This window comes from Mus caroli, chromosome 5 (assembly GCF_900094665.2).
Source record: "Mus caroli chromosome 5, CAROLI_EIJ_v1.1, whole genome shotgun sequence".
Lineage (NCBI taxonomy): Eukaryota > Metazoa > Chordata > Mammalia > Rodentia > Muridae > Mus > Mus caroli.
The window spans coordinates 95,840,450-95,867,766 of record NC_034574.1 but is presented as its reverse complement, the minus strand read 5'-3'; the positions used below and the strand labels follow the sequence as shown (position 1 = coordinate 95,867,766).

At 42.8% G+C, this 27,317-nt stretch overlaps 1 protein-coding gene across 4 annotated transcripts in view; it reads left to right on the top strand.

The window, feature by feature from the left end:
• Window positions 1-27,317, top strand: part of Mapk10 (mitogen-activated protein kinase 10) — a 284,681-nt gene that overhangs the window by 195,016 nt on the left and 62,348 nt on the right. For all 4 annotated transcript variants that reach the window (XM_021162158.2, XM_021162159.2, XM_029477300.1 and 1 more), the window contains 5 exons: window positions 10,178-10,307; window positions 14,990-15,048; window positions 16,260-16,398; window positions 17,073-17,238; window positions 19,607-19,678. In XM_021162158.2, coding sequence (XP_021017817.1) covers window positions 10,178-10,307; window positions 14,990-15,048; window positions 16,260-16,398; window positions 17,073-17,238; window positions 19,607-19,678 — 566 coding nt within the window. The remainder of the gene's footprint in view (window positions 1-10,177; window positions 10,308-14,989; window positions 15,049-16,259; window positions 16,399-17,072; window positions 17,239-19,606; window positions 19,679-27,317) is intronic.

Sequence of the window (27,317 nt, the reverse complement as noted above, 5' to 3'; positions counted from 1 at the left end):
ATAGGTGGAACAACAATATGAACTAACCAGTACTCCCAGAGCTTGTGTCTCTAGCTGCATATGTAGCAGAAGATAGTCGGCCATCACTGGGAAGAGAGGCCCCTTGGTATTGCAAACTTTATATGCCCCAGTACAGGGGAATGCCAAGAAGCAGGAGTGGGTTGGTAGGGGAGCAGGGTGGGGGAAGGGTATAGGGAACTTTTGGGATAGCATTTGAAATGTATATAAAGAAAATATCTAATAAAAAATAAATAGAAAAAAAAAGAGAAGTATGTTTTCAGAAAGAAAACACCTGTGAAAGAAAAACAGGCTCCTGTCTGGAGTGGATACAGGCAAGAGATAATGGGAGAAAAAAAAAGCAATATGACTCCCACACTCAAAACAAGCAGCATTTAAGTTCAAGACCACAAGAGACGAATATAAAGTTAATGTCTGTAAAGACTGGAGCCTGTTAATTTTGTGGAATTTCTAAGACATCTGACGATTAAAGATTTGGGTTCAGTGATACATATGGGTTAGGGCTTTTGAGAAAGAGATCTGTGCTGGAAGTAAAATATCTAGCGTCATCAGTACCAGTGTGATGTTGAAACACACTGCTTAGATTACATACAAGTTTTACACTCTTAAGTTTCTCAGTGCCTTTTCTAGCATACTCAACACTCACATAGTAAATATCTAGTGGGGAGAATACAGTTCTGTGCAATAAACATGTGGGCCATGGGGCACAAAATCCTTTAGGACCTGCAGGGCTTGAATGAGCATGCTCAAAGGTAAGGAAGCTGAAATAAGAGGGCAATGGAGTATATAACAATCACAATGCAAGTAAACCACCACGGAGAGAATCGCACAGACACCAGCTCTATAAATACCAGCCTGAAAGAAGAACATATCAACTGAAGCGCGTCTAAGGACATAAGCAATGTCTAATACCCAGTTTTGGGAGGTTGGGGAATGTTGGAGTCCTTCACTTGGCAGGGTCTGACGTCACAGCCAGAAGTGCTGTCCTCTGGTGGGCTTCGGGAAGAGAAAGCTGGCCCTTGGGCTGTGCCCGTGGCTGAGTCTTTTCATGGTTCCACATCCTGTGTGCAGAAACCATTTGTAGTTCCTGTGGCCCAGTTAATGTACTCCATAAATTTCACAGGTATCAAGAAATAGTTTCAGCCTGCAAACCACAAGAGCACTTCCCGGTCTCAGGTTATTTTAGACACAGCACACTTTGCCCGTGAGTTTATTTTGAGAGTCACCATTTAACCAATGAACCCCCTTGCACAAGGAAAGAAGGTGCCTTCGATACTGTCTCCTTTGTGGGTTCTGACAGCTCCTGGGAGCTAGGGCGCATCTGAGTTGCTGTGAGAACTTTGCTAGTGAGAACCTGATAAGTATCACAAATGAACAAGGAAAGGAAGACTACGTTCTCCGTTTTTAAAAAATTATTTTCTTATTTTCATTTTGTTTATTTCCATAGTGTAGTACAGACAGTTGTGAGCTGCCATGTGGGTGTTGGGAATTGAACCCAGGTCGTCTGGAAGAGGAGCCAGTACTCTTAACCACTGAGCTACCTTAGGTTAAATCACCATTTGAATTCCACTGGCAAGAAATGGCCAAAGGTGCTCCTGGAGTCTCAGGCCTAAAAGCAGCATTTTGTTGGTTCTGTGTCTGTGGATAATACACAAAAGCCTCCAGCCAGAACACGGAGGTGCGGACGGAGGGGTGATGACACTCTTTTTAAATCTGGAGAATCATACAGTGAAACTGTGCACCGATGCGTATTAGCAGAAGAAAAATGACCACTGTTGAAACTCATTCTAAACAAATGTATTAAAATATAAAAGCAGCAGTACAATTTTATACTTACTGTCTTAGTCAGGGTTTCTATTCCTGCACAAACATCATACCAAGAAGCAAGTTGGGGAGGTAAGGGTTTATTTGGCTTACACTTCCATAGTGCTGTTCATCACCAAGGAAGTCAGGACTGGAAAAGCAGGAGCTGATGCAGAGGCCGTAGAGGGATGTTCTTTACTGGCTTGCTTCCCCTGGCTTGCTCAGCCTGCTCTCTTATAGAACCCAAGACTACCAGCCCAGAGATGGTCCCACCCACAAGGGGCCTTTTCCCCTTGATCACTAATTGAGAAAATGCCCCACAGCTGGATCTCATGGAGGCACTTCCTCAAATGAAGCTCCTTGCTCTGTGATAACTCCAGCTGTGTCAAGTTGACACAAAACCAGCCAGTACACTTACTTATATTGATAATCGAGATATTTAAAAGACAATCCGAGCACAGTTGCTGTTCGTACATCTTCAAGAGTTTTAACCAACAAACTCTCTGCTTGTGATATCATTTTGCTGCTATGTTTCTGAAAAGGTCATTTTTATTCAAAAAATTTTCATGAAAATTTGGATTTTCCAAAAAAACATATGAAATTAAAATATTGAAACACTGAATACAGGTCATAACATTTCATTTAAAAAATACTTAAGGAACTATGAGAAAGACTCTGCTAAACTGAGAACATTCTCAACTTTAACTTTTTATACTGTGAGATATAATTTCCCTCTTCTCTCTTCCCCTCCCCTTCCCTCCTCTACTCCCCTTCCTCCCCTTCTCTCTCCCTCCCTTCCTCCCTCCCTTTCTCCCTCCCTCCCTTCCTTGATTTGGGAAACAAGTCCATGGCTAATGCACACTATAAGAGTATTTGAGTTTAAGTTATTTTATGTAATTTTTTAGGGAATGTTGAATATTTTTCCTTCATTCAAATTCATTCTTTATTCAAAAAAAATTATGAGCCTGAACTCATCAAACAAATTGTATCAATTTGTGGCCTTTTGAGTCGTGTACCCAATATAGATATTGAAGATGATTTAATATTTAGAATACAATTGCAATTATCTTTATACTATTGCCAATTTTCTACCATCAATAGAATGAATTTTCTTTTAAAGTTGTTATTAAACTTACTTACTTGTTTGGGGGGGGCGAACATCCCTGTCATGATGCACATATTTTGGTCACTGGGCAACTTGGTAAGCTGCTCCGTTCAGTCCACCGTGTGAGCCGTTGGGATCCAGTGTAGGTCCTCGAGTGTGGCAGCAAGAGCCTTGACTTGCTTATTCATGGCAGAAACTCTGATGGAGTGAATTTCCAGTCTCTTACTGAATTTACTTTAAAAACTAGTTTGAATCATAGTAACTGTCGTAGTTTGACCAAAGTATGTCTTATAAAGGACAACATTTAATTGGGGCTGGCTTACAGGTTCAGAGGGTCAGTCCATTATCATCAAAGCAGGAGCATAGCAGCATCCAGGCAGGTATGGTGCTGGAGAAGGAGCTGAGAGTTCCACATTTTCATCTGGAGGCTTCTAAGAGAAAACTGGCTTCCAGGCAGCTAGGATGAGGGTCTTAAAGCCCACACCCACAGTGGCATACTTCCTCCAACAAGGCCACACCACCATAGTGCCCCTCCCTGGGCCAGCCACATTTTCAACCCACCACAGTTGAAGCACTGATAAAACAATGCAAAGCAGGTACCCTTTAAATGGCTACAACTTATTTTCTCTTGGTGGAGGCAGCACAGTAACAGAGAAGAACACACACACATATCCTCCCCACATGTACACACATACACACACATGCACACACATACCCCACACAAATGGACACACACATACACGCATGGACACACACGCTCATACCCCCCACATGTGCACATACACAGACACAAACATGAATACACATACCCCACACACATGGACATACACACATGCACACACATACACACAACCCCCCAACATGCACACATACACACAAACATACTCACATATACATGTATACACACAAGCACACGTGCTATGTGTGTTTGTCCTGTGAAAGTTAATTTGAAAGATTTGTCATTTGATCTAGGTAAAGGATCTGACTGGAGAGAATGCTGTAATAGCATCTTATGCCACCCTGTCACTGGAAATCCAAGGCCTCTCTGTCTTGTCACATCTTAAAGCCCATATGATAGGATTAGACATTGGAATGCCCAGGAGGTGATAGGTCCTGAGGTTCTACCATTACAGATGACATTAATAGATTTATGCAAAGCCCATGGCTAGCCAGGCCTTTCTTCCATGTGAGGTGAGAGCAAGATGTGCCATCTGCGATGAGCGGTCCCTTGACGCTGAAGGTACTGCTACCTCAGAGCATCAGAAGTGTGAGACGAATTCTCCTATTTGTGAGCTCCACTGTCTGTGTCACCAGCGTTCTCAGAAGGGGAGTAACTGAGAGGATATTAAATGGTATTTATGAAAGGGGCTTTCAGGCTGTGGTCCCAGCAGTGCAACAATGGCTGTTTCCAGAAAGAAAGGTCAAGAATGCCACAGTCAATCAGTCCATGAGGCTGAATGTCTCAGCAGTCTCAACAGGGTGCTGGAGTCCCAAGGAATTCCCAGTCCCTGTTGGAACCCTGAAGAATTAGTCTCTAACACCAGTGGAGGAGAGCCTCCCGTAAAGCTGAGGGCAAGCAGGCAAAAGGCAAATGCCTCCTCCGTCTTTTAAGTGGGCTGCCGCTAGAAGGTGTGGCCCAGATTTAGGGTATGTTGGCAACCTCAAAGGATCCAACCAAGGGACTCCCTCATAGGCACACCCAGCTGCTGGGGTTTTAATTGATTCTAGATGTGGTCAAGCTGACAACCAAAGTTAACCCCACATTGTCTAACTACTAAGTAGCCTAACTAAGGCACGCAGGTGTGTGTACCACCATCCCTCCAAGATGTAGCTGGTCTTGTGAGACAGATCTTGGATCTTTTCCTTCAATATTGCCATCCTGACTTCCAGACATACTGTCTTGAGCCTGAAGGAGTTGTTCTCCCTTCCCTTTGCTCTGTGAGCTTGTGAACGGGTTCAAAAATGCAGAACTGAGTTTGGCAGACGCAGTAACAGTTCACATCGGTGAAAGTGGGACTTTGTCTTCTTTGGTCATGAAAGCTAGATATTTGAAGGCACTGGAAAAACAGAGGTTTTCGTTTGTGTTTTTCTTCTGTGTGGTTTTAAAATGAAGCTTGAGCTTTAGAGCAGAGTTTGGTTGGAGCAGGTGATATACTAGAATATTTAAGATCCATCAATGGTGCTTCATCGTTACTGCCTGGGAGGTGACACAGTGGATCCACCCTTGGCACCTCAATAATGTGTTAATACGATTAAGAACATTTTAAATATTAAAGGGAAGGAGGTGAGAAAAATATTAAAATAAATAATTCTCCCTCTGGAGAAAAAAATAATCCCCGCAGATGGTGTGTGAGATTGTGAGGAGATAAAACTGATAAATGTTGAGAATAAAACTTGCCCAGGGTTATGTGTGCACCCACAAGTGTTTACATAAATTTACACAGAGAGACAAGCATAGACTTATGGCTTCATATGACTGGCTTAAGTGTCAGGAACATAGTAACAGATGTCCACACATTCCTTTAACCTGCTGACCTGGTAATAGTAGAGGTGGGTCAGCAGCCTGCTGTTATAGTTATATGACACGGGTTATAGCTGTAGCTATAACTGTTATCGTTATACGACACTGGTTATAGTTCTTCAGCAAATACTCCAGAAACTAGTCAGAGTCTTTCTAAAGATGTGCTCCCGTTTTTATCTCCATAGAGAAAGGGGAAAACATCAAGATTTCATGGCCATGAGTCAAAGATGACTTAATAGGAAAGGGAACCCTTGAGACACCAGTCTGCCTGTGCAGCAGCAACAGTGGCAGTCTGCAGGTGTGTTTGTTAGGTCACTGCCAGTGACAATGTAGGGACTGCAGAGAATGGGGACTTGTAGTGCCTGCAGGGTCAAAGGGAGGGGGAGACAATTTCTGAAGATGGAAATTTAATACAATCTATTGTGTGCTTGTTCACATGCTGGAAACCCAGACAAGTGGGTTTCTGTCTGGGCCTCCTGGAGGGAGGGCTTTGCAGGGAGCTCCTAACTCTGGAAGACCCCAGAACTATGTTGCCAGACCACATACTCATTTCTGAAGTCAGAGAGTCTTGAGCTGGAAGCAGGTACCTGGAGATGTTTTTGTCACACCAACACCGTATCAGGGATAAGGAGGCAAACCATGGTGGCCACAGCTACCTTCTGCCAACCTGAAATGTGGAGGATGGCACCAATCACTGTGGCACAGAAAAATCACACATCTTCTGCCAGATTGGCTTGCCATCCAATGAATGGCAGGAGCTGGCTACCACCCTAGCTCTGCCTGGCAAGGCTTTCCTGGGCCTCTACAGGACCCGTTGGAATCCAGAGTGCTTGCTACTAATGAATGAGGATTTGTCATTTAACTTTGAAGTCTCTTTCACACAAGAATGTTATGCAGAAGGGTCAAATAATATCCAGTGATCCAACTGGTAATATCCCACACAACAGGCAAGATTGTCATTCTGTTGGGGAAAGGAGATTGTAAGAGGCACCTGTCCTCAACGTTGATTAGAAACACCCTGTGGGCTTTTAAGAAAACAGGAACTGAACATTGTTTCATTAGAAACCATGACCAGCTTATTCATGTTGAAAGTCAGACATCTATATAACGTATCTGGATTTTAACATGACTTCTCACTACTCTTTTATGTTATGAGGTAAACTTCAGAAACATGGTCAAGGCAGTGAGGTGGTTAAATTAAATTATAGCTAATGGGAAGACCAGAAGTTGCTAATTAGTATATGGATTTCTAATTGTCACACACTATAAAAAACATATTTTATTCTGTGTTGCATAATAAACCCAGTAGGGACACTGCTTTTAAGACTAGTACTCAGTGCTGTTTATAAGCCGAGACACTACAGCTACGGTCCTTCACTCTTAGAGCAAGCAAGGGATATTGTTACTTCTGATGGGAATGGGAAGAGACTGACAGGAGAGAGAGTGTGCAATGTCTTCTCCTGAGTATACACTAGAGTGCAGCAGGGCTGCCATCCTTCACAAAAACTTCATTGAGGAAGGGCTACCAGAGGAAGGGAGAGTGCAATATGGTGTCAAGAGAACCTAACCAGTGAGTCACCTATGGAGAAATGCAGGCGTTGGTGTTTCCTCAGTTATTCCTCAGAACCACTGTGTTTGGCCCACTGTCTGCAGGACCAGGTCAATATTTCAGGGATTTACTCATGGTGAATCTTTCCTCTGTAAAGACAGATACAGTTAGTGAAGAGCGAGAGGTTCACCAGCCAAACTGGCCAAATATGGAGACCATATTCTTAGGCATCACCAGCAAGTGAGGCCGCTGAGCTGCAGCATTGACCTCAGAGGACAGCATCAGCTAAGGAGAACGACCAGTGTCCTAGCCGGTCATGGGGCCTGACTGTCGCCATCAGGATGAGTCAGCTGCCTAGATGACTGCAACTCCACACTGACCTCAGAGGTCACGTGCTGTCACCGGACGTGCCGTCATGAGTTACTCTTGACTACTAACTATCATATTTCTTTTCATCTATTTATTTTAGAGATTTGAAAATCTTAACTAACTTATATTTGGCTGAAGATTTTCAGGCTTTCTTTGAAGTGAGTGGCCAGTTCCTGCTGCTACCATCACGGACCTTGAGAAGTAAATTCAAAGCTTGTATTTACGAGCCTGTAAATACAAAAACCCGTAAAGCTTGTAGTTTGTGTGCAAGGTGCCAGGGCACTCTCCACCTTACCTCTACTTTCATTGGTGGGATAAACGTAACAAGTCCCAGCGGTGGGGTACAAATTCTAAAACATGTAAGAAGATGGTGAGAAAAAGTAGTCATAACTTCTCCATTTATTAACTCTGTGTGTGATAGAGGCCAGGGGACAACTTGCTGGAGTTGGGTTTCTCTTCCCACCGTGTGGGTCTCAGGATTCAAACTGGAGTCATTAGGCTTTGCAGCAAGCCCCTTCACCCGCTGAGCCATCTTAGCAGCCCATGGGTTCTCTTTCTGTTTTAAAGTAGCATGGTACAAAGTGGGTCCATAGATGACATCCTCAGAGAGACCAGGGCAGACAGCCGAATTTTCGACTGTGTGATAGGACCACGGAGTGAGCACGAAGTGTGGGAAAGCGCTGATAGCCCTACCCCAGATTTCCCTGACATCCAGAGTACCATTGCTTTATTCAGCTCAGGACCACATGTGCTGAGAATACTGAGAGACTGAAGTACTTTCAGAGGAAACAGCCCAGATGGAGATGGGACTTGAAACTACGTACAGACACATGGTATGAAGATGCTGGTGATATTTAGATGAAGAAAGAACAGGCTTTGTGGGAAGCAGGGGCGGCTGACTTTCTGAGTATTTACTTGGCCCTTTGAAGGATTTCAGACTAGTGGTTAGTCATAACAAAAGGGAATAGTTTCTATAAGCTGGCATGGCCAACTGCTTTCAAGGTAACCATAGAGAGACGACTGTCTTTGTTGGAATCATGGCCTTGCTACTCTTTTCTTTATCCCTTTCTTTTTTTTAATTACGTATTTTCTTATTTTACATTTCAAATGCTATCCCAAAAGCGCCCCCCCCCCATACCCTCCCACTAACAGAATGAGCTGGCTTGCTCCCAGTGAGCTTGACTTTGAAGGGACACAGGCAGAGAGAAAACAAGCTTTTGATGGAGATAGTTTAGAGAAAAACCAATTCTAAGTAGAGTTTAATAAGGTCTATTAGTTTTGAATATGACCTGGCCAGCTCCCAATAACCAAGGCAGAGTCCTATGGGTTTTTTAAAAATCAGCTCTAGGACAATTACAGGGCGGGGTATTACTCCTGAGTCTATTTTCCTATTCACAAGACTGCTTGCCAGCTGCATTACCCACATACTTGCTGTTGGAATCCTGCTCAGATTACATCTGCTGCAGCAGTTCATCCTGGGGCTGCATTTCGCTCGGACACATGCTACTGCTCCATCCCATCTAATGGAGACCTCCTGCTCTCTCCATCTTCCTCCTCCTTCACTCTCCTTTGTCCTTCACTGTCCTACCTCTTCCTCCTTGTGTCCCGACTTTTGACCACCCCCAGCCTGGTCACTCAAACTCTACCTCTCTCTATTCTCCCTGGTAATTGGCTGTGGCCATTTTTATTTAGCCAACAGTTTTAAATGAGGGACAAGGTTTATACAACAAAGCCTGGTGTATGTAGGAATTTGCTCCTCCTAGAGCAACAAGATCTTGGGGTACAGAATTTAACATTTGACTACATAGAAACACCAGACCAACCCCCAACAACTAAAGATTAAATGAAGGGGTGTACTAGGCAAAATATAAAGCTTCGTCCAAGTTACCCCATGAGTCCCTCATTAGCATAGATGTCCCTCACATCATTATAGAAAGTCACACTCTTTGTCTTCTGACTCAATAGTTTGACCCCTAAGTGGTTAACAGCACTGCAAATTTAACAAATCGGTTTTAGGAATTCTGGTTCACTTATTTATCCTGCAAACCGACACAAGCCAGCAAACCCCAAAGTGCCTGGCATGCAATACAAACACGTTATGGGTAAATCATGAGATACAGAAGCAAGAAGGCCCTGGAACGTTCTCATTTGACTATGTGAGGCATAGTCTATGACATTAGATTGCTTTTTACAAGCGTGATAATTTATTGTTAGCTGGCTTGAGGGCTGCATATGTTAGTAGCATCTACTTCTCTCTTGGCATGTAACGGTGGTTATGTGTGGTACAGGAGTGTCTTCCAATGATGTATCTCATCTTGAGCCTTCATGAGTGCACTCTCATGACTGATCAGCTAATGTGTTCATGGCTTTTGCCATGAGACTATAAAAACTGGACCTTGTCCGTGGGGAAAGAGCAGATATACATGTAAAATAACCAAAGAACCTGCAGTCTATCTCAGATAAAGACTACCTATATATCCTATTGACAGATGAGAAATTCAAGCTCAGATAAATGGAATAACTTACCATAGGGTGGGCCCTATGGGAAATTTGAGCGCTTGGCTTTCATATCCCAATCTCCAGCTCAATGGTGTCATTTGAAGCTGTACCCTGGCAATGTCCCACCCTTTTTCCTTCCCCTTCCCCATCCTGTTCCCTTCCCTCCTTCCCTTCCCATCTTCTTCCAGCCATGCCTGCCTTTCCTTGTGACTTTATTAACATGTATCTTAGAAGCATCCAGATGTGATTCATAGAGCTATCTTCTTTGTCCATACTGTGTTCTGAAGTCGGACTCCCTTTTGAATCTTGACAGTGCTGCGTATGACGCTGTCCTCGACAGAAATGTGGCCATTAAGAAGCTCAGCAGACCCTTCCAGAACCAAACTCACGCCAAGAGGGCTTACCGGGAGCTGGTCCTCATGAAGTGTGTGAACCATAAAAACGTGAGTCTCTGTGTGGGAGGTTGTGAGACGAGAGGAAGACAGCAACTGCTCTGTGGCGGCAGGCTTGCTTTGCCAGCTCTGTCTCCTAAGGTTGTTGGTTTTGCTCATGTGCTGAATTTGGTTTTACTGTCCCCATGGTAGCTTCCTGCTTTAAAAAATTACCCAAAAGCCATATGGCATTGAGGAGATGAATGTGACTGAGATGTCCCTATTATGAAATTAACCTTATTTGGTTATCATGATCAGAATTAACCCAGGAGCCTCATGCTTTCCAATCAAACTGAAGTCCCCAAACAAATGAAACACTCCCAAAAGCCTCATAGGGCAAAACATTTCCTTATGTTTTGGGTTCATAAGAAATGAGGGAAGATTTATGTCACCATTTTGTCTCCTGTGTGCTTTAGTTAGTCAGGCTGAAGCTTCAGATGTTGAAGGCCCCTCCCTGCTGTGTGAGCATCTTGCTTTGGAAGAGGGAGTCAGCACACACAGGAGAAGCAATGGGAGCAGGGCCATCCAGAGACCTTGCTCAGTGTACCTGAGTGGAGGTGGCCATTGCTTCAGAGTCCAATCTTAATTAATGTCAGGCGAGGACCTCAGTCTGTGTGTCCTGGGTCCTCTTAGTGAGGAGAAAGCCAAGAAAATTCTTTAACTTTATGATGACAATTCTTAATAATTATTACACGTTTATTAGGCACATTTTCACACAAATATGCAATAATAAAATTATACTTTTATAGATAGACTTAAAAATAACTATGATCACATCTTCCCACTTAGCCCTAAAGTATAAACAAACCTAGAATATATGAAGTTATCAATATATTTTGTAAATGAGATTGTATCATATGGCAAACCGTCTACCAGAGCAGTAAGCAGCAAATTATGCTTGGCTGAATGGTATTTGTGATAAAGCAACAGTGTGCCTCTTTTATTCCGTTGCTCTACTCCAAAGAAAGAAAGAAAGCTGGATATGATAGGAAAAACGATTCTCAAAAGTCACACTGTACAAAAGCAACAAGGTCTCTCAGTTTGCGATGCCCTGGTCACGTGACCAGGGAGGGGGACTTGGATGTCAGGAAGGAGAGTGAAACAAACCCATCACAGCAAAAGCTGATGGGTACAGGGGATGAACAGCTGGGAAGAACATTTGCGATATGTGAACTTCTACCTATTTACTCCAGAGCCTGTGGAGGTCTGGAAAGATCTTATGGGGAAATTCCCCGCTGCTTGGTCAACTTGAGAGACATGTTCTCCCTGGTGTGGTTTGGATAGGTTGTTTCACCTGTGCTGTCCAAAGCTTCCTATGTTGAAAGATTGGTCTTCAGTCTTGTCATGTGAGAGGTGGCCAGCCAGGCCTTCCAGAAGGGGATCTAAGAGGAGTTGCTTAGGACAAAGGGAGACATGTATTTAGAAGGGATGAGCATAGCTTTCGAGGGCGCTCTGGGATTCCATGAGAATGTCTTGTAAAAGTGAGCCCAATCACTTGTCCGGCTTCCTGCTTCAAGGTATGATTGTTCCCTCATGGGCATCTCCAGAACCAAGCTCAGGCTGGCACCAGACCTTGGAACTCCCAGGACAATGACTAAACAACCTTGCCATAAAGTTACTCCACTGTCAGCACTGCCTTCTAGAAGGAGAAAACACTTGAGACCTTCCTCTGATGTTGATTGCAATGTCCCCGCATATCCGGGGTTTTTGAGAGCCACCCCTCAAGAAAAACAAAGACTTCCAAATTTCTCTGACAACTTAGAGACAACATCAAACCCACTATATCCTCCTTTTATGTTTGTGTATGTGAATATATGCATATGAGCTTATTCAAACCATTTTTAACAAAGAGAAAGCTCACCTACAACCAGCTGTAATTCTTCATTAATGCTCCACACAAAGGGAAAGGCTATTTAAACTGGGAATTCTGTTAACCCTTTGAAAAGCAAAGAAAAACAACGAATTGATCTCATTAAAATTATTTTTAAAAAATTATTATTTTATTTATTTACATCCCTAATGTTGCCCCCTCCTGGTCCCCTGTTGCAGAATTATTCCCCCCTTTTCACCTCCCCTTCACCTCTGAGAGGGGGCCACCCCCATGCCCAGGTATCCCCCATCTCTGGGGCATCAAGTCTCTATAGGATTAGGCACATCCTTTCCCACTGAGGTCAGACAAAGCAGCCCTCTACTACAATTGTGCCAGGGGCCTTGGACCTGCCCCTGTATGCTCTTTGGTTGGCAGCGCAGTCTCTGGGAGCTTCCAGGGGTTCAAGTCATTTGACACTGTTGGTCTAATAATAGGAAAATCCATTTAGAAAAAGAAAACCCAATTCCAGGAAGTGATTGTTGTTATGGCAAGGTCATGACAAATGCTGACTCATGGCTGTGCCTCACCAGACTTTGAAATAAAACAACTGAATCAGATTCCTGCTGGGAAACACTATTCAGAAGTGGAAGTGTCTGCGATGATCTCTTCTGGAACTGAACTGTGTGTTGGGCGCTTGCCTAGTGGGCTCAGCACTGGACAGCAACACAGGAGCTTTTAGCTGGGACGTTAGGGGATATGGAGAGATGACTCAGTGGGTAAGAACATGGAAAGCTCTTCCTTCTGAAAGAGATAGGTTAAATTCCCAGAATTCCCAGCACCTGCATGGTCACTCGTGGCCACCTAGTTCCGAGGAATCCGAGGTCTTTGGCTTCTGAGGGCAGAGTGCACAAACATACGCTCAAGCAAGAAGTTATAAAATGAGTGCCTAGGAGAATGGGAAATAAGAACACAGAAGAAGGAATAGATCACGATGCCCTTCAGGCTCCACTTCCCAGCTTGTAGCAGTGTGATTGGCCTGAGACCATAGCTGATGGATCCTGAGAGGGGAAGCAGGGGGATGGGGACAGGGCAGACCAGAAGCAGGGGTCTGGGACAGGGCAGGCCAGAGGCTAAGAGAGAGTAGGTCACAGTGAGCGTGGGGAGAACAGACTCTCCAGAGGCAGCTTCAGAGAGACAGTCCATTTTAATGGGGGAACAAAGGCTATTTAAACCTTTGCGGGGTGAGAAGAGGCTATCAGTGTGAGTGTACATCATTGGCCAGGGCCAGTGTGCTGGGGATGCCTCATTTGCATACAGAGTAATTTCAGGTGCTGCTGGACATGACCTTATAAGGAGAAAGGAAGTTTAATCTGGCTATGAGGATATGGGATAGTAGATCTCCTCCAGTGGGGTAAAGGAAATGCAGGCCCAGGGTAGAGAGGGGAGCAATGCTATTCTTGCTAATCTCAGGATGAGATTTCTGGGATTAGGACATACCTCGAGCCCACTCTTGCTCCATGTCTGCTTTCTACAGCTCTACAGGCGCCCCCCCGCCCCCCATATCATGGGAAACTGATATTGAAAGCAACCTGTAATCTTGCTTGATGATGCCACAAGATGATGAAAGTTAGCCTTAGTCAATCCTTATGTGGTGTGTATGTGTGAGAGTGTGTGAGTGCATGTGTGTATGTAACTGTGTATGGTCCAACTTTTCTAAAACAAAAAAAGAAACCTCTCTGCAATGAAACATTACTTTATGAGATGTCTTTGATGTGTGGGAAATAGATGATGATCACGTGACGGATGCACTACATACACGAATCAAGTGGCAACTTGACCTGTCATCCAGCACTCAGAATAGCAGACACTTAGAAGTTTAACACAAACATTGGGTGCCTACGTGCCTTTTATAAAATATTTTATCCAAGCAACAATGAAAAAAATTATAGCAATGACTCAGTTTTCAGTTTTTTATGGTTGTATTGTTTTAAGCATGTTGTGTGTGAGTGCTAACTATGTGCTTTCCGAAAAGCCACTGAATTTGTTTGTGCCCTGAAGTTATTTAGATCTCAAATGAAGTTTTTGGTAAAGTGGATTTCTATTCATAGCTACATTTTAAGTAGATGATTCCCCTTGTTTATCTTTTTATTTTCCACTCATACATTAATGTATAACATGGAAATGGGAAGACCTGTGGGGTTATTTATACATATAATTTACATGGACTTGTGCCAAATTTCATTTCTCAGGTTGACTTATCTTATCACCTAATTCACCAAAGTCACTCTAAACTAAACAGAACTGAATTTAGCCAACTTTTCAACCTGCATTTTGCAGAATTTTTCATCATTACTGTGCACACGGTTCATCCTACCCCACTCCCGCCCCAGTACTGACTGGGACATTGATTGAAGTAGTATTTGATTGGCATATAGAAATAAAAGAAAGTTTCAATGCCAAAAGCAAAGTATGACTTAGAGTGTGACTTTGCATTGGGAGGAGCAAGGGCACCTTGTGATGGTTTGTGAGGAATCCCTTGCCTTTCTCTCCCAGTGTCTTCACCACTCCGTGAATTAATCACCTCGAGGCCTGTGTGCATCACAGAATCCCGAGAAGCAGTGCAGTACACAGGTCTCTTCTAGTTTTGCTCTGCCTCAGAACTGATACTATGACTTCATTAGGAACACGAAGACAGGTTTTATGCGCTTTCTGATCACACTTTTCTGTTCTCAGAAGCAGTCCAGAGACGTTCCCAGCCTCTCCTATTTCCATGGTGGCTTTACTGAGTGTCTCACAGTAAGAATGAATACATTCATTCATACTTCAAAAATAACTAACGTTCTATTATCTTTTTTCTTTGTCTCTTTCCTGCTCTCTCTTCCAGATTATTAGCTTATTAAATGTTTTTACACCCCAGAAAACACTGGAGGAGTTCCAAGATGTGTAAGTAAATGAACGAAGGTAATGAAGGACAGTTGAGCCCAGCATTCACTTAGACAACTCCAGGGGAAAGGGAAAAAAAGAAAAAGAAATAGCAGTGAAATCCTGGATGAAATTCCCTGCCAAGATCAAAGGGACCTGAGGGGCAGGACCCAGAGCCTGATGCAGTATGTAGTGAAGATGCTACTGTGGTGGATGTGACCTTCTGAAGGGCACTCCTGCTTCTGTCTGGTCCATATGCTTTTTGTTCCACACTCTCAGTAGAGCAGGGAAGTAAGAAAGCCTTATTGAATATTTGCTCATCAATTTTATGAGATTCTGGCATGGCTCAATTCATTTTATGAAATATTAATAAAAGACAGGCTGCAGGTGGTTTTTTTGGGGGGGGGAGATGAGAGGGGTTTGAGACAGGGTTTCTCTGTATAGTCCTGGCTGTCCTGGAACTCACTCTGTAGACCAGGCTGGCCTTGAACTCAGAAATCCACCTGCCTCTGCCTCTGCCTCCCGAGTGCAGGGATTAAAGGTGTGTGCCACCACTGCCCGGCTCAGGCTGCAGTTTTCTTCATTATTTTGATCTGTCTTTGTGATGTCTTTAATTTCGTGCCAAATCAGTCTGTTTAGAAAGACAGTGCCAAACATACACTTGGGGGCATTAATTCTAGAGCACGTTTCTTCATCCACACAGTTGCAGAGCACATTTAGAGGTGGCTGTCCCTTGGCCATTTCTCATTTGTAATCATAATCCTTAGGAAAGATTTAAAAAATACAAGGGAAAGTGTGATCAATAAAGGTTAGAAAACAGACGATACAAGCCACATACTAATGAACAAGGCAGCTCTTTTCACACTGTAGAGTCACTGCAGCTGTCAATCATAATATACTTTAACATCACGGAGCTTGGAAGTTCAACAAACTTAGATCAAGTACAGGATTCAGGCAGTGACTAAAGGTCATTCTAGAGCAGTGGTTCTCAACCTTCCCAGTGCTGTGACCTTCTAATACAGTTCCTATGTTGTGGTGACCCAGAACTGTGAAATTATTTCCTTTGCTACTTCATAACTGTGATTATGCTACTGTTATGAATCGTAACATAAATCTCTATGCTTTCTGATAGTCTTAGGCAACCCCTGTGGAAGGGTCTTTTTGATCCCAGGTTGAGAATGGCCGCTCTAGACCCTCGGTTCTGCAACTAACATTGCGTATTTACCTTCTAGCTACTTAGTGATGGAACTGATGGACGCCAACTTGTGTCAGGTGATTCAGATGGAGCTGGACCACGAGCGGATGTCTTACTTGCTGTACCAGATGCTGTGTGGCATCAAGCATCTCCACTCCGCTGGGATCATCCACAGGGTGAGCGCTCTTACTCTGGGCTTGCAGTGTGCTGACTGCGGAGGATGGACAGAACGGCTATGGATTACTTTCTCAAGCAGAGTTGATCAAACACCAGGCATTTGGTCATTTCACCGTATAGCTCCCGGCTGAGTGATGTGTAGAGGGGACTTCTGTCTGTGCTCTGGTAGAATCTGAATTTGTATTTTTGTTTACTGAGAGTCAACTTGTGAAGTCCTTTGATGTCAGAAGTCTCATGAGTAGCTGAAGTTAAGACAGCTCATTTCCATGCTTCCTTTGCCATATAAAGGCAGCTGCCCTGATCTGCACCCTTGTCGGGCCTAGTAATGATGCACACCCTAACAGTTTAAACTGTCTGAAAGAAAAACCCAAGAGATGATAACAAATGACATGTTATTTCCCCCAAGACTTCTTCCCAAAGTGAGCCTAAACTGTAAAAAACCAACAAACAAACAAACAAACAAAAAACAGTACAATTCTCCTCTGAACTTAAAATATTGTATAAGAGCATTTTTAGAAATCTAAAACTAATCGTAAACTTGTCACAGAAATCCCATACTTTACACTGGGCCCTGCAGGCAAGCTATTGTGTTGCAAGGCTGCCCTGTTGTTAGAAAGAAATTGTGGTTCCGGTAGATAACCAGCTCACTTTCTTCTGCTGTTCCTATTGTCAGGACTTAAAACCCAGTAACATTGTAGTCAAGTCTGATTGCACACTGAAAATCCTCGACTTCGGACTGGCCAGGACAGCGGGTACAAGCTTCATGATGACTCCGTATGTGGTGACGCGATATTACAGAGCCCCTGAGGTCATCCTGGGCATGGGCTACAAGGAGAACGGTAGGGATGGTTCTGGAACAGCGATGTAGTGGGTTCACGCCTCGGAAATACAGCTGCCAGCATTCATAGTCTAAAATACCAAGCGGAAAACCAGGCGTGAAGACCGCGAAGGGTGTTTCTGAGAAGCAGGCCGGGCTACGGGAACTCTAAAAGGCGCAGGCTAAAAAGAGTTGCAAATAGAGTGTGATTATATAGTCAAATGGCTGTTGATTGGCACCGGGGCCTCAGACAGGGAGAATCACATGGAGAATCGCTGTTAACTGAATTGCCAAGTAGCCCAGATAACTTGTAGAAATTGTGAGACATTTGCTTTAATTCAACATTCGGCTTCTCTGTAGTACCTTAGGTTGATGGCTGTGGTTTTCAGGAAAGACTAGCAAAGAAATTACAGAATCTCGGAACGCCATTCTTCACTATCACTAAATGATTAGTCAAGTTAGTGTCTTTCAAACTATTCAGACTATATGCTTCTTGTTCTTATATCAAATGCTCTGTAAGTATATTTAGGGTAGCAACTATCTAGGAAATCTGAGTAAATTCTAGAAACCATATAAAGGAAAAATACTACATTTCACATTATGTCTTTCACAAGAAAATCTTTCAACATGAACGTGTTGAAAGAAAGATACAGATAAATATCTGAAATTCAAATTGAATTTTGATTGATTAAAATTAGAGGGCTTATAAAGTACTTCTTTGAAAGCCTTGCAATCTATCATTTTGTCTGGAGTGCCTATCACAGAGAGCCGTGTTGAAAGCCATATTTAATGTACTTAGAATTTATAATAGCTTTAAGTTAGATTTGTATATGTGCCCTGAATACCTGTTTTTATATTTTATATATTTAATTCCTAGCAATCTATTTTCATACACTTTATTAAAACAGCTACTATTGTGTTTTTGAGTGTAGTTACGACAGAGTACATTTATGAAAACTCCCTCGCCACTGAAGTTAAAAGAAATGACTTATGTACTTCCAGTCTAGAGACAGCTACTGCCTTTGTATGCATCATGGAGAAAGCTAGCCCCCAGCAGGCCAGGCTCACTTGGATGGTCTCGTCCAGAGCTGTGTTACCTTTGACTTAGATGTTACTGAAGTCCTCATTCTAACTAAAAACCAAGGAGGGTCAGTTAAAGAAAAGTCAAGAGTAGAGGACCGTAGTTACTAATAATGTATTGTGTATTTCAAGGGGAAGATTTTGAATATCCTAACCCAATGAACTGATAAATGTTTGAAGTTTGGGATATGTTAATTTCCCTGATTGCATTTAGCAAGTACCCATCAGTATGATCACCAAGTGTCACAGAAGGTAAAGGACTTCAGGGTGTAAAGAAGCTAGGGATCTGAGGTTACCTGGCCGTGTCCTTAGGCCTTTGTCACACAGACAGAAGGTAGTCAATCCCCTTTCCCTTCCTTATTTAGGCTATAAAACAACAGCAACAGCAAACAAACAAACAAACAAATGAAAAACCCAAGAGAGCCTTCCTCTCTTAGCCTCTCTGTGCAATGGAAGGCTCCCCCCTCACCCCCACCCATGCTGGCTTCCCTCTCAGCTGAAGGTGGTTATCATGCAGAAAAACAGCTTGTTTTGCCTCAGGCATGCCCCTCCTGTGCACCTCACCCTGCCTTCCACCCCTTGGAGCAACTCTGCCTAATGTTTTGTTTCAAAATCCCTTTGTCACTAATAAAAGTGAAACAGAGAGATAAGGTTGGAAAGAGATGCGCGGGTTGACGGATATGACAATAAACACACATACTTGTGCTTTAACACCGTTTGTACATTTCCACTTGTACACGACTCCTTTGTGCACATGCTAAGTGATCATTTTTTCTCAAAATATTTCAGATCGAAATTAATGCTGATGTTTATCTTAAAGGATAAGTTCTGAGTGCAGAAACTACAGTTTCTCACCTGCAAAGCTCATCAACCATCTCCTAGTCTCATGGATTTGGTTGAATGGGCTCTTATTTGGGACAGACAGATGTGGTCTTGTTTCTCCAGGGCACATAACTGAATAAAATAGGAAGTGAATGCAGTCACCCCACAGGGATGAGTCCAGCAAATGTTTTAAAACCGTCTCCGAGATCTTTAGCTGACACCTGCCTGAACATACTGTTAAGGTTCAGTGAACCCCTTCCCTGTCCAAGATCTCCCCAACTCAAGTCAATGAATATGTAGTTTGGGCATCTACACAGTACTCTCTTACATGCAAGGGAGCTCTCACCATAGAGCCTGAGTGACAGCACAGTGTGGATCCTAACTCACACTGGGCCACTTCAGGCAGAATGTGAAAGGTATTTTCCAGTCACCAGAGTCAGTTAACCTTGCTTTCCTCCTCTGTCCTCACGCCCTCTTTCCTGTTCTAGTGGACATATGGTCTGTGGGATGCATCATGGGAGAAATGGTTCGCCACAAAATCCTCTTTCCCGGAAGGGACTGTATCCTTGTACCTTTGGCTGAGGCTGCACCCGTTCTGTTTTCTCTCCTTTTAAACTGGTAACGATTTTACCAGCAGAGTAAAGACAAAAAGCAGAAACTTGGGTAAGTGGGTTGCTTGTCACAACGAGGCAAAGGCTTCTATATTCTCTCACCAGCACTCAGACTGGCCACCACAGGACTTCTCATTAATTTTTCAATAGTCCCTTGCTTCTCAAATCACTCTCTTTCCTATAAGATAAAGCAGGAATGCTATTTTCATAAGTAATAGAGACCATGCAAATCTAAATGAAAACCAAGTAGACACCCAACCAACCAATCAACAACAAAAACATAATTAGCAAAAGAAGCTACTGTTTGTCAATCATTTCCCATCTTCTTTCTACAGCTGTTTATGGTCCACAACGGTTCCCTACTTTCTCTCCCTCACATTCTAAGCATCAGTCTGTGGATTCATATACAGACAGGTTCAGAGAGGGCCTGTGGCAGAGCTTCTGTACCGTGTGAATGTCCATCCTTAGAAATCATGATCATTATTCAAAGTAATAGAGGGCAGGTGACTTTAAGAGGACCTTTGAGGTGATAAGATGGTACATAAGTAGGTAATTGTGGCGCCAAGGAGATTGCTCAGTGCTTAGGGTAAAGTGCTTACTGAACAAGGAGGAGGACCTGAGTTCAAGTCCCCAGCACCCACGTGAAAGCCAAGTGCAAAACCTCACATCTCTAAGTTTAGTTTTGGGCAGACTACCTGCCAGCCAACCTAGCCAGTCAAGGCATCCAGGGTTAGTGAAAGACCTTGACTCAAAACCTAAGGTGGAACACGACTGAAGGGGTCTCCAGACAATGACCTCTGCCCCCACACATTCGAGCACACATACACACACACACACACACATCAAGATGAGACATTGCTTTGCCAGCCAGGTTTCTTAGAGGGTTATGCATACGTGAGAATTACTGAAGCAGATGAGTTTCCTCGGTGACCAGAACTTCACTCTCTAGCTACATCTTGTTCTTACGAAGTGTAGAAAATAAACTTCCCAAGGAGACTATACTATGACAAATGCAGAAGGTCTTGGGAATGCTGGAGCAAATTAAGGTCAACACTGACTGACTTCAATTTTTGTCAGATTTTGTCAACAAGAAATATAGCAGTTAACTCTATTAATCATTTTATTTGAAAATAAGTCCTGGTAAGCAACTCTTTTACTATGAGAGAGAGGTTATAATTTTGTTTCGACATAAAAAGCATTATAGTTCAAAAAGTATGATTCAGTAAGAAATTAATAGGAGATGGGCATGTATGCACTCTGCTGGACATTAGTATGACATTTGCTGAGCCCCAGCATGAACACGAAGTGCTAATGTCTTCTAGTCCTTCAATCATAAAGACCTGTGGGCTGTATGTTGCTTCTCAGCATTTGAAATTATAAATTGAGTTACAAGTGCTGAATGCATACAGTGCATGACGCTGTCGGAGAGACAGGAAACGTAAAATGAACCAGTAATGGCCTCTGAGTGATTATGCACTAGTGGCAATATTTTGAATGAATTGGGGTAAAACATACATTGATGAAATTGATCTTATCTTATTTTTTCTAATAGTGATATTAGCCCATTTTAAATTGCTTGAGCAGTTTGATGAGAGGCTGTGTCAGTTTGATTGGATAGTACTGGTTTGGAGGTTGAGGCAACCCTGTAACATCCTTCTGCCCATAATCCATCTTAGATGGTGTATGCCATTGTCCACAGATACATCTCACATGTGACTAATTAAGAGCTTTGCTTTATATCAAGTTCATATTTGTAGATTGGGGACCAGTTACATAACCGATGTGGCTGTGAACAATGCTATAATCCATATTCATACGTCAATGCACTGATCTTACAAACTAGAATTTATTCTTTGTGCTTTCGCCTTCGGGGTAAAATACATTAAAAACATACAGAGAGGTACCTCTCCATCACTTCTCTGAATGGAGCTGCCATCTGTCTCTGGATCACTTGCTGGTAGAGACAAAAAGACCAGGACTCTTCATCAGCGTAGGACATAGCTGTTGTAGGTCACTTGGCCTCACAGACCAAGGCTGTCCTGTGGGCTGTATATCTCTCCACATACTTCTCAGAGTTCCTCTTCTGTTTTGACAGCTGAGACTCAACAGTGAACATAATTAGAATAACCTTTCTCAATCTAAGTTGACCCTTCAGCAAAACAGCAGCAACCACTTCCTTGATGATATTATGTTTTTCCCGAAAATCTTTCTTCTGGGACCTTTCTTTAATTTCATTTTCTTTTTACAAAAATATTTAGACCCTCAATGAAATTGTACAAAGGTTTGTACATACAGGATACATGTACATACAAAATCTTTATCCTTGATCCATGTGACTGTAGACTTTAATCTCTAATGCAGAGAGTGTAGATTGTAGGGAAGTGTGTGGCTTTCCAAGGAGTGGTCATTACACAGGACACAGGTCTTTGATAGTCAAGCTGACCGCCTTGTGTGACACACGCCGACAGGAACAGTGAATGATGCCCATTTTGTCAGGAACTAACTGAAAACGGAATGGGTGAGAATGTTTCCTTTTGGATCCCAGTTTCTAGTTAAATTTACCTATAGTTAACGATATATTGGTTTTTGAGCTGTGGTGACATAGAAAATAAACCATCCTAAGCAAGGGACAAACATACTCTGTGAATTTTGTATGCAATTGTTTCATTTATCCCTAGATACCACGCTGTCCCTTTATGACTAGGGCTTCCTACTGTTGTTAGAGCAAGATCAAGTAGCTGAAGTGACTCATGGAAACACAGTGGGTAGGCACAGGGTATGGCAACTCCCCAGAAAAGAACCTTAACTATATGTTAATGTAATTGAAATAGCTCTAGGATTTGCTGGAAAGTGTTGTATACATTAATTGAGACCCTCCTTGTCTTCGTCAGGGTTTCTATTCCTGCATAAACATCATGACCAAGAAGCAAGTTGGGGAGGGAAGGAAGTCAGGAAGTCAAGCAGGTCAGAAAGCAGGAGCTGATGCAGAGGCCATGAAGGGATGTTTCTTACTGGCTTGCTTCCCCTGGCTTGCTCAGCCTGCTTTCTTATAGAACCCAGCCCAGGGATGGCACCACCTACAATGGACCCTCCCACCCTTGATCACTGATTGAGAAAATGCCTTTCAGCTGGATCTCATGGAGGCATTTCCTCAAGGGAGGCTCCTTTCTCTGTGATAACTCCAGTTTGTATCAAGTTGACACACAAAACCAGCCAGTACACTCCTACTTCAATATCTGTAGGCTTTCCTGCTCAGGACTGTGAAAACATGCATAAATTATTTAATATTAATAAAAACATTAAAATTGTTCTGACTGGAAACTTATGTAATAATCTGTATTCAACGTTATTTCTCACCTCTCACAAGACTTCCGATTCTGGGTGTAAAGCAAAAATGTAAAATAAAATAAAATAAAATCATAGAACTGTCACGGGGATTTTCACCAGTGCTGAAGTGTCCTCTTAAATCTGTCTTTACATTTTGAGAAACACTGTGAACTTTTCTGGGTGTTTGATGGCCCTGATGACCTCACAGGGTGGTTTACTGAATTAGAACATTGACAAAGTAAATACAATTCTAAACATACAATACGTAGAATGCCAGGGAGATGATGGCCCAGCTGACAAAGCATTTGCCTTGCAAACACAGGAATATGTGCTCAATTGTGAGAACACACCTAAAAAGAGCAGACGTTGCAGAACGTTCCAGGAGTGTGGCCACGGGTCTGCAAGCAGATCCCTGGGGCTCGCTGGCCAGCCAGCCTGGCTTAGTCGCAAACTCCAGACTAGTGAGAGACCATGTCCCTTTCTCTAAAGATGGCAGGTCTAGCCTGAGGAATGGCACCTGAAATTGCTCTTTTTCTCCATGTCCACACATGCTCATACACAGGCATATGTGCCCCTGCCCACCCATGTGCACATGAACATGTATGCAGAATATGTACATAAATAAAAGCATTTGCCTTCCATCCATTAATTTGCTAAATATATGAATGTTCAGATGTTTCTAATTCATTTATCTGAATTGTGCACACCTCACTCAATCTTTACAACACTTAATGATGAAATTGGATCCCATCCCATGCACACGACATTTACAGAGGACAGAGGGAGATCAGGGTTCTCTGCCCTACGTCGGCAGTTTGTCTCCTCCAGCAATGGTTTATGGAGAAGCAGCTTTAGGTCTCTCAGTGTTTCTAGACACTGCATTCCCTCTCCTTCCTTCTATCTGCCCTACGGCCAAGCCTGAAGCACTGTCCTGATTGCCAGAGACACCCACAGCTCCACTGACCTTCCACGAGCCTTCTTTAAGCCTGCTTCTTTTTTTTTTTCTTTAATTGAAAATAAATTTTCTCACAGCATATATTCTGATCACAATTTTCTCTCCCTCATCCCCTCCCAGATCCTCTCTACCTTCCCACCCATCCACCTGTTTGCCTATGCCTTCTTTCTCTCTCTCTTTAGGAAAAAAAGGCAGAAAAAAAAACCCAACCAAATAAAAACCAAACAACAACAACAACAGCATCATCAACAACAAAATGACCAGATGAGAATTAAAAAAACACAACATACACACAGATATACACACACACACATATACATACATACACATACATACACACATACATACACATATACACATACACACATATATACACACGCATACATATAGATACATACTCACACATATACACATACATACATACATTTACACACACACACACACACACACATACACACACACACACACTCATAAAAACAAATTCAGAGACCAGAATATACTAGAAAAAGAGTAAGATTAAAAGTGCCCAAAGTGACACGAGAGAGAAAATATCCAAAAGTACCATGGAGATGGTGTTGTGTTGGCATCCACTGCTGAGCATGGGCCTGCCCTTAGTGTGGTTTGTATCCCAAGTGAGATTCAACTGGAGAACACTAATTCTTCCCTTGTGAGTGGCTGTCAGCTGGAGATAGCTTCTGGTTAGAGATGGGAGCCCAGGTCCACTTCCCTCCCAGCACGGGGATCCCCTCTGACTTAGACTGTGCAGACCCTGTTGTGCTGTCACAGTCTCTGTGAGCTCATATGTGCATTAGTCCTGCTGTGAAGCCTGCTTCTTTTATGTAGATTTCCCCCCCCCCTACTTTTCTTGTTCTCTTTCAAATGGAAGAATCTTTTTTGAGCAAGGACCCTTTTTTCTCTATTTCTTGATCAGAGTTTTCCGGACTTGGCTTCTGCTTGACCTTAGTATATGGTATCCATTTGAAAACTCTAGATATCAATGGAACCATCTCCAACTAACGTTGACAGCCAGAGTAAACACTGCTTGCTTTGCTTCCTGTAAACATGAGGAACGTTAGCTGGCACACGACCTTGCCATGGAGGGATGGTATTAAGGGCCAGGGAAATGTCTCACACAATGAAAAAAGCAAAGAAAGCACTTCCATGTTAACAGAACATCTATAATTTAAAGTTGGCAAGGAGAACTGGAGATGGTCAATGTGAAATGAATAGAAAGCGGAGGTCATGACTGACGTATCTGTGCTGTGCACTGATAGTCACCCTCCTTCACACTTTGAAATGACACGTGTACTTGGCAGTGGGTTTATAATTTATATATTATTATATAATCTATGTATTATATAGTCTTTCATCGTTATCAACAGTGTGAAGAAATGTTGGCTTTAGATACATTTAGAGCACACATTTCTAGAGTCATTCTTTGGTATCTGTAAACATCTGATAATGATGAACATAACTTTGAGAATGAGATTACACTCTTTATTTGAAACTGTTCAATAAGATTCATTTTCACCACTAGTTTTCTTCCTACTCTCTTATATACCTTTGTGTGTGTGTGTGTAAGACAGAGAGAGAGAGAGAGAGAGAGAGAGAGAGAGAGAGAGAGAGAGAGAGAGAAACACACAGAGAGAGAAACAGAGAGANAGAGAGAGAGAGAGAGAGAGAGAGAGAGAGAGAGAGAGAGAGAGAGAGAGAGAAACACACAGAGAGAGAAACAGAGAGAGAGAAACAGAGAGAGAGAAACAGAGAGAGAGAAACAGAGAGAGGCAGAGACACAAAGAGAGGGAGAGACATAGAGAGGAAGAGAGAGACAGAGACAGAGAGAGTCAGAGAGAGAGGGAGAGGAAGAGCACAAAAGGATTCACTACAGAACTGGAGATTCTGGGGATGTGAAGCAGGCAAGTTAGATACACAGACCCAGGATAAAGTGTTCCTAAGTTCTTGACACTGGAGAATTTTACAGTGTGTCTGGTTTGTCTTGAGAACTTCTGTGTGTGGGTCTGAAGTAGGAAGAACACAGGTCTTCTTAGCTTATCGGAGGACATTAGTAATCTTTTATAGTTTACATTGATTTTTAAGACATAGTGCTTTTTAAAGAATTAGCCTCATGGTTAACTTTTAAAATGTAAAATTTCCAGAGAAATGTTGTGCTTTAAAACAAAATTAGTTCTTTCCGTCATTCTTTGAGGTTCTTTGTAAGAAAATTTTATGACAAATGTTGTCTAAATTCTAACCTAAGTGTATTTTCAGAGGTTATGGTGTGACAGTTACATAGTCTCCAAAAGTGGACACATTTTCAGTGTTCTGCCTGGCAGCACAGTTGGTCACCTCCTTATTGTAACAGAGCAGTGGAGACCATAGCTCATAAGAAGGAAAGGGATATTTGGGACAGGTGATGGTTTCAGATGTCTCGGTCTGTGATTAGTGAAGGGGGACAAGAGAAGGAGGACACAGAGACTGTATATATCTATAATTTTAAGGGGATGCCCCCAACAGCCGAACTCTCTTCCACCAAGGTTTCCCCTAGGTGCCAACACTTCCCCTTAGCTCCACCGCGGTTGCTGAGTCTTTAGCAGCTAGTAGTGGAGGTTACATAGAAAATGGCACTCCTATTAGGAGAGTGCAGACATGGCGATTGGGGGTTTCTCTCTTTAGACCGAGGTTAAAGATAAAATATAAAAAGAGGTTATAAAATAAAATAAAATATAATAAGAATAAATATAAAAAGATTAGAGTCAGCTTGATGACTGTATTTTAGCAACATCTGAATTTGCTTAAAATTTCTTTTAAACAAAGTGACACAGTGTCTGGGTATTGGAATTGTAGCTCCATTGGCTCCCTGCCTGTGGGGATGCTGATGGAGGCTAAGTGTGGTAATGTAACCAGAACCATACCCTATCAGCATCCTGTTCAGAGCTCACAGAGGCCCAATACACCTGAGAAAGCAAATGGATGCTCATTTGTGTCACAGACTCATCATCCCTTCTAATATTGTCAAGATTTCATAAGTTGACTTGGTGTATCCTCAATAGGCATTTTCCATCGTTGTACCTAGTGGAGTGAAGGCTTCTCACTCATCACTCCTCCCTGACCAATGAGATTAACTCTAAATCTACCTGTTCTCACTACTGTGACACCTCAACCACCTTCACCTCTTTAAACATTATTTTCATCCTTTAATGTTGCGGCCCGCCCGCGGTCCACAACATGAACGGTTCACTGAGAATGGCAGTTCCCTGCAAAGAGAGGAATCTAGACGGGGCGGAAGAAACAATGGAGTCAAGACAA